This window comes from Taurulus bubalis (assembly GCF_910589615.1).
Source record: "Taurulus bubalis genome assembly, chromosome: 5".
Classification (NCBI taxonomy): Eukaryota; Metazoa; Chordata; class Actinopteri; order Perciformes; family Cottidae; genus Taurulus; species Taurulus bubalis.
Window position 1 is genome coordinate 1,312,416 of NC_136593.1, and position 8,742 is coordinate 1,321,157.

Consider the following 8,742-nt stretch of genomic DNA (forward strand, 5'->3'; position numbering starts at 1 on the left):
CCTTAAAGCCCTCGTGCCGTCATGGTAAAGAAGCGCAGAGTTAGTCGACCTGTGTGGATCCCGTCCGGTCCGTGTCCCGCATCCTCTGAGTCCGGAGGCGGGATGGGTTCACGGGGCTGGTCCCGTCTGCGACCGGCTGCAGACATGTGCGAGGTTGTGAAAGCAGAGCTGTGGACTACAAGTGGGTTTTATAAGTTGGAGAAACAAATCCTGCACAAGCCGCGTCCTCCCACCCGTCCTCTGCGAGGAGCATCCTGCTGCACGAGGAGAGAAGACCCGGGGACCGGCCGAGCAGAAGCGGACTCCTCGCGGGGAACACGGCGCGTTCTGCTGCATGTCTGCAGGAAACGACTTTAAAGCACACTTCTTTTTTCTCTCCAAGAGAGGCGAGAATGGCGTAATGCCCCTCTCACACACACACACACACACACACACACACACACACACACACACACACACACACACACACACACACACACACACACACACACACACACACACACACACACCCCTTCAGAGTTTGAACTCCGTCCAGTGAAAATATTCCGCTCTCAGCGGCCTGCAGGTGCGCGAGAGGAAACCCTCCAACAGACATGCGCAGGAAGAAGCTGCTTTAATTACCGCGTGACGTCATGCTGTCCAAACTCATTTAACAGCAATATTTCTTCTCAAATCTTCCTCCCCTCTTTCCACCGATGACTCACTCGAGCTGCATCATCATCACCACCATCATCATCACCATCATCATCATCAAGAAAAAGAGAAAAGAAAAAAAAAACTTTCTTTATGTTGCATTATGTCATTTGAAGTGAGTTTTGTCCAAATACAAGGGTGAGAGCTGATATCAGGGTCACACACACACACACAGACACAGACACAGACACACACACACACACACACACACACACACACACACACACACACACACACACACACAGACACACACACACACACACACACACACACACACACACACACACACACACACACACACACACACACACACATACACACACACACACACACATATACACACACAGACACACACACATACACACACACACATATACACACATACACACACATATACACACACATATACACACATATATATACACACACATATACACACAGACACACACACACACACACACACATATACACACACAGACACACACACATATACACACACACATACACACATACACACACACATATATACACACACATATACACACACATATACACACACACACAAATACACACACATATACACACACACAGACACACACACACACACACACAGACACACACACACACGTGAACCACACCTTCCAGACTAAACAATGCTTATCTTCTCACTTTCCCCCTAAATACACCGGGAGCCGTAGCCTGACGCGCACCTCCAAAAAATCCTAACTACGCGTCGCGTCGACGTGGACCGTAAGCGCTGTGATTGGTTCGCTCAGAACGTCATTTCCGGCAGTTGCTTTTTCTGGTCTGTCTTCCTACACCACCTCCGCAAACGTCTTCTCTGTCGCCTGCGCTTCAACATTTGCAATATAAGCATTTGCTCTTCAATATTGATGAGCTCCAACTCCAAATGCAGCCACTCCAACTTGGACGCCATTGTTTACTGTGACCGGAAGAAAAAGGATTCGGCCCTTTTATAACCCCTGAAACCACACAGCCACACACGCCTGGCGGCATGGCGGTTAATTGCAGGCAACGCGTTCCCTCGACGCAGAACTTCGAATGCTCTACGACTGCGTCGCGTCGACGGAGAACCATGAACTAGGCTTTAAGCATCATCAGTGCCAGCCAGAAGCTGAGGAACAGACAGGAGCTGAGGAACAGACAGGAGCTGAGGAACAGACAGGAGCTGAGGAACAGACAGGAGCTGAGGAAAAGACAAGAGCTGAGGAACAGACAAGACAGGAGCTGAGGAACAGACAAGAGCTGAGGAACAGACAAGACAGGAGCTGAGGAACAGACAAGACAGGAGCTGAGGAACAGACAAGACAGGAGCTGAGGAACAGACAAGACAGAAGCTGAGGAACAGACAAGAGCTGAGGAACAGACAAGACAGAAGCTGAGGAACAGACAAGACAGGAGCTGAGGAACAGACAAGACAGGAGCTGAGGAACAGACAAGACAGGAGCTGAGGTACAGACAAGACAGAAGCTGAGGAACAGACAAGAGCTGAGGAACAGACAAGACAGGAGCTGAGGAACAGACAAGACAGAAGCTGAGGAACAGACAGGAGCTGAGGAACAGACAAGACAGAAGCTGAGGAACAGACAGGAGCTGAGGAACAGACAAGACAGGAGCTGAGGAACAGACAAGACAGGAGCTGAGGAACAGACAAGACAGGAGCTGAGGAACAGACAAGACAGAAGCTGAGGAACAGACAAGACAGGAGCTGAGGAACAGACAAGACAGAAGCTGAGGAACAGACAAGACAGAAGCTGAGGAACAGACAGGAGCTGAGGAACAGACAAAAGCTGTGCAACAAGAAGATTAGCTGATAGGGAAAAACAATTATAATACATGTATTTTATTTGTGAAAAACAACTACAAGGCCAGCAGAGAAGGCTTACAGGCCTTGATGGTCCACCACTGATATTACGTCACCAAACTGATAGACATGAGACATAATTCCTACGGCCATGAGAGGGCGCCGTCACATGAACGTAAACAGAGATTAAACAACTGTTGCTGTTGTTTTTCTGCAACTTCAAGTTTCATATTAAGAAAAAGAAAGGACAGAAACTGGAGAGAGGGTTCACAGGGTCGATCCCGTGAAAACCAGATTTTTAATTTTTTTATTTCCCTTCCTTTCGCCGGAGGACAGTGGGGCCTTGGTTTTGATTCTAAAACTCTTTGCCAGATTCATTTATGACGCCACAAGCAGCGCCAGCTCGGTGTCATACATTGCGTTTAGGCCACGCTCTTAATTAGCAGCCAGAAAGCTTGGGTTCAAATTTGTTTTTTTGGCAGTCGAGGAGGGTCTCCGGTGGTTTGAAACCTGAGCCGGTGTTCTGGTCCAGTGTTTCTCTTTCCTCTCAACCCGTGTCTCTCCGTGTGATGGATGAACAGAAGTGATTGGATAACACGAGGCCGTCACGGATCACCTATAAAATCAACCCGATCCAGTCGATTCGACTTAACAGTGACGGATGTGAGTGACGGATGTGAGTGACGGATGTGAGTGACGGATGTGAGTGACGGATGTGAGTGACGGTGACGGCCGAGTAGCCGCAGCACAGAGGAGGCTCAGTAGCAGCTTTATGTTGGCTTTAATTGTGAAATATGCCCCGCAGCCCAACACATCTCTGCTGCATTAACAAAGTATACTGTTGTTTCTCTCTCAGCCATTTAACACTGTAGTTGTAATTTCAGCCCAAACTGTGCCAGACTGACTTTATATGCAGATAATTGAGGCTAAGAGACCCATTAGGAACCAACAAATCAAAGCAGCAACTGTCTTTAACTTTAACTTCAGTCTCAGCTGTGTGACGCTGCATCGCTCTCCACGAAGCAGAACAACTAAAGATTGACTCTGTGAACGCTGGAGAGACAATGGAGCTATTTGGAGTGACTTAAGACACAGTTTTTATTGCCCCAATAATATGTACAGGTTTAGGATGGGGAACAACATCTTAACAAAGTGACAAATAATGAAAAACTAGAATTCAAGACAAACATAATGAGGTCTCCATGAAAGCAGGAGACACTCCCAGCCATCTCCCACAGGGTATACAGCAGTCGGCGAGTCCATGTTAATTGGAAGGGGAGAGGAGACCTCTCTCCCTAGTGGTGCAGAATAGCCTGGCCGCTGAGGACACCCCTCTGGCTGAGGTAACATGGCACGGTCCAACTCCATTCAGGCAGGTGTGCTGCAGCGGTGCCAGTCTCTCTGAAGGATCGTCGGCTGCAGGTAACTGACAGAAACTGTTAGCACTCGTATCAACTCCACATCTCTAAATTGCGTGCACTCAATAAAGACAAGAGGATACACACATGTTTTTAGTTCCGTCTAAAAGGTGTTTACTGCAGAGATCAACATCACCTCCAATTGGGCCTGTCGTGTTACGCGTCGCATGGTGCTAGAGAGGGCGATGGTGTTACCTCAACCAGAAGAGCAGCGTCACATACGTGCACAGATCGGTACTGCAGATACGCCCACGGACTGTCCAGGAGAAAACCTCATTGGTTTGTGCACCGATGTTTTGAAGCCTCGAGTTTGCAACCAGTGAACAGGAAGTGACCATATCTGGACTGAGGAGGAGTGACGTAGAGACCTGTCAATCACCTGGTAGCCCCGCCCTAAAGCATCCCCTGCTTCATGGTCTGTTTGACTCTGAATGGACCATCATTTACTAAATGAACATCATGCTGCATTTTGACTTCTAAGATAAATTGGTAGCCGCCCACAGACATTGTAATAGTCATGATCAAGGAGCTGTCCGGGTCTTTAGTTTGTTTGTTTGATGGTTCTGGTGGCCCAAAGGCTTAATGGTGAAGCTTGCTTTGCACAACTTTGCTTTTTTATTTATTTACTTATCCTTTAATTATGCAGGAGAACATAATGTTTTGTGATTACCTTATTTATGTTGGAATGTTTTTCAAAGAGGATGTTCACAAAAAACAAGACACACAACGGTTGTGTACTGTGACCCATCTGTGCAATAAAATAGTTATTTCTTAACACAATGTAGGGCAAAGTGATTCCAGTGTTGTAAGAGACATTTAAGAGTTTCAAGCATATAGTCGTGATAACTGGGAATATATATCGTGAATCTCAATAATTTTGGCCAGGATAGTTGTGAAATAACATGTATCGTCCCATGTGTTATCCCCTGGTACACTTTCATTCAATATTTCCTGTACCCTTTCATACAATAACCCCATGTACTCTTTTATATAGTATCCCCTCGTTTCAATCAGGAGAGAAAACTAAGATATTCCACGGTCCCCCGTTCCCAGAATATTCAAAGGGTTTTACTTAATTTGAACATGAAAATACCTTTTCCTACAGCCTGCTGCACTCTATCAGTCTACATGTCCAGCAACAAATCAGTATTTTGGATTGTCACTATGCATTGATTGTCAGAATCAGAATCAGCTTTAATGGCCATATAAGTTGACACGTACATGGAATTTGACTCCGGTTTCACTTAGCTCTTCGTACTTGTATACAGTAAACAAGATGAATATAAAAAAAGACATTAAAGACAACAGTGCCAAAAAAAAAGTGAAAATAGTGCAGATGTAGGAGTCTGATAACTGTTCATCAGAGTGACGACCAATGGAAAGAAGCTGTTCCTGTGTCTGGTGGTTTTGGCGTACAGAGCTCTGTAGCGCCCCCCAGAGGGGGGCAGGTGAACAGATTGTGTCCAGTGAGGGGTCTGCAGGGTGTGAGGGTCTGCAGGGTGTGAGGGTCTACAGGGTGTGAGAGTCTGCAGGGTGTGAGGGGTCTACAGGGTATGAGGGCCTGCAGGGTGTGAGGGTCTGCAGGGTGAGAGGGGTCTACAGGGTGAGAGGGTCTGCAGGGTGAGAGTGGTCTACAGGGTGTGAGGGTCTGCAGGGTGAGAGGGGTCTACAGGGTGTGAGGGTCTGCAGGGTGAGAGGGGTCTACAGGGTGAGAGGGTCTGCAGGGTGAGAGGGGTCTACAGGGTGAGAGGGGTCTACAGGGTGTGAGGGTTAACCCTAACCCTGAGGTGCAGTCGTTGGTATAGAGGGACAAGAGCAATGGGGAGAGCACACATCCCTGGGGGCGCCAGTGCTTGTAGTCCGGGTGCTGGATGTGATTTTTCCCAGCCTCACCTGCTGCGACCTGTCTGTCAGGAAGTTTGTGATCCACCGACAGGTGGAGGCTGGCCTGGTGAGCTGAGAGAGTTTGGGTTGAAGAACCTCCGGGATGATGGTGTTGAATGCTGAGCTGAAGTCCACAAACAGAACCCTTGCATATGACCCTGGGGAGTCAAGGTGTTGCAGCATATGGTGCAGTCCCATGTTGATTGCTTCATCCACTGACCTGTTTGCACGGTAGGCAAACTGTAGGTGGTCCAGCAGGGGCCCTTGAGGTCCTTCAGATGGGTCCAGTAGGGGCCCTGTGATGTCCTTCAGATGGGTCCAGCAGGGGCCCTGTGAGGTCCGTCAGATGGGTCCAGCAGGGGCCCTGTGAGGTCCGTCAGATGGGTCCAGCAGGGGCCCTTTGAGGTCCGTCAGATGGGTCCAGCAGAGGCCCTGTGATGTCCTTCAGATGGGTCCAGTAGGGGGATGGGAGAGGTGAGGCAAAGAGTGGAGGTGGTAGTTTGGTGATGGGGTAGTTGGGCGGGGTGGAAGTGGGATTTTCAAACCTATAGTAGAAGACAGTGATTGTCCTCAGTGGGGGGATGGTCTCTTGTAGTTCGTGAGTACCTCCAGGCTTCTCCAAACTGACGAGGGATCGTTGGCTTTGTTTCCAGCTTATCACTGTAGTTCTTCTTAGCTACCTTGATCTCCCTCATCAGTGTGTTTCTGGTTGTACAGAATCCCGTCCCCACCTCTGTAGGCCTCCTCTTTAGCCCGACCAAGCTGCCTGAGTCCTGCAGTGAACCAGGGTTTGTTATTGTTATATGTGTAGAAGGTTTTTTTTTTCCACATGTCCTCACAAAAGCTGATATATGATGTCACAGTGTCAGTGAGCTCATCCAGGTCTGTAGCAGCAGCCTCAAAAACACTCCAGTCAGTGGAGGCAAAGCAGGACTGTAGATCCAGCTTGGCCTCATTGGTCCATCTTTTCAGTCTTCACCACAGGCTTTGCAGATTTTAGTTTCTGCCTGTAGGACGGGAGAAGATGAACCAGACAGTGATCAGAGTCCTGAAGCTGCACTGATTGTCAAACTGTTTCTAAAGCCAGTGAACACATTGGGTTACTTACATAGTTCTTTTCTCACCTGGTCAGTTGTGAGGGACAAGTTGGTGGGTGTAGGTTGATGGGGGTTGGGGTGCTTGTCATGGAGTGTAGTGTATGAGGAATGTGGAGGGGGCAAGTGTTGTGGGGAAGGGGGTGGAAGAGGAAGGGCAATCTACATGTGGTGCAGACAATGAGGGTTGCAGCAACAGGGAGGACTGGACGGGGGGAGGGGTGGACGACTGATCGAATCTGATATAGACTACGTTCAGGTCATTCACCCACCTTTTGTCCCCCGTATGCTGTTGGTTTGGCCCCTCAGTGTCACATGTGAAGCAGCAACGAACAGCGGAGGAGGTCTGACTAAGCTCCATCCCTTATCGGACTCACTTGAGACGAACCAGGAAACAGTTTCTCTTCCGTCCTCACTGAAGAGAGACATGCAGACTGAAAACCAGACGATCAGATTCACCTTCAGAACAAACTAACAACTTCATCTGAGTGAGTTCAGCTGCAGGAGAGAAAAGAGGAACACTACAACACTGCTGCTTCAACCTGCTGACACTCCACACCCTGAATGTGAGTTTGACTCAACACAGTGAAGCTATAGAGGAGGAGGGAGCCATGACTCATGTACTTTCTGTGTTTCAGCTTCACTCAGAGACAACATGGCTTCCAGATCAGAGGAGGATCTCTGCTGTCTGGTCTGTCAGGAAGTCTTTAGAGATCCTGTTCTTCTGTCATGTAGCCACAGCTTCTGTAAAGACTGTCTGAAGAGATGGTGGAGAGAGAAACACACTCAGGAGTGTCCAGTTTGTAGGACACTATCGTCACGGAAACATCCACCTCGTTACCTGGCGTTAAAGAACCTGTGTGAGTCCTTCTTACTGGAGAGAGACCTGAGAGATCCAGAGACTCTCTGCAGTCTGCACTCTGAGAAACTCAGACTCTTCTGTCTGGACCATCAGCAGCCAGTGTGTGTCGTCTGCAGAGACTCAGAGAAACACACCGACCACAGATTCCGACCCATCGATGAAGCTGCTCCACAACTCAGGAAGAAGCTTCAGGAAACTCTGGAGCCCTTAAAGGAGAAGTTAAAGGTCTTTGAACAAGTTAAAGTGAAGTTTGATCAAACAGCAGAACACATGAAGGTCCAGGCCCGACGCACAGAGAGGAAGATTCAGGATCAGTTTAAGAAGCTTCACCAGTTTCTAGAGGAGGAAGAGGAGGCCAGGATGGCTGCACTGAGGGAGGAAGAGGAGCAGAAGAGTCAGATGATGAAGGAGAAGATGGAGGCTCTGAGCAGAGAGATAGCAGCTCTTTCAGACACAGTCAGAGCCACAGAGGACGAGCTGAGAGCTGAAGACGTCTCATTCCTCAACAACTACAAGGCTGCAGTGGAACGAGTCCAGCAGCGCCCCCTGCTGGAGGATCCACAGCTGCTCTCAGGAGCTCTGATAGACGAGGCCAAACACCTGGGCAACCTGACCTTCAACATCTGGAACAAGATGAAGGACCTGGTCTCCTACACTCCTCTGGTTCTGGACCCAAACACTGCTCATCCAAGACTCATCCTGTCTGAAGATCTGACCAGTGTGAGACGAGGAGAGAGACAGAAGCTTCCTGATAATCCAGAGAGGTTTGATAAATCCTGTTGTGTTCTGGGCTCTGAGGGATTTAACTCTGGGACTCACAGCTGGGATGTCGAGGTAGGAGACAGTACATTCTGGTTAATGGGTGTGTCTGCAGAGTCTGTCCAGAGGAAGGGAGTCATACGGTCTGTAGTATGGACAATACTGTTCTATAAAGGTAAATACTCATCATGGTCACCATGGAGATAA

General features: G+C 48.6%; 1 protein-coding gene across 1 annotated transcript; it reads left to right on the plus strand.

Moving 5' to 3' along the window:
* Positions 1-7,366: 7,366 nt before the first annotated feature.
* On the plus strand, positions 7,367-8,742 carry LOC306736524 (nuclear factor 7, brain-like; the record flags this gene model as incomplete). Its single annotated transcript, XM_079218169.1, has 2 exons — positions 7,367-7,480; positions 7,553-8,742. The coding sequence occupies exon 2, from the start codon at positions 7,570-7,572 to the stop codon at positions 8,740-8,742; it is 1,173 nt and encodes a 390-aa protein (XP_079074295.1). The 5' UTR covers positions 7,367-7,480; positions 7,553-7,569.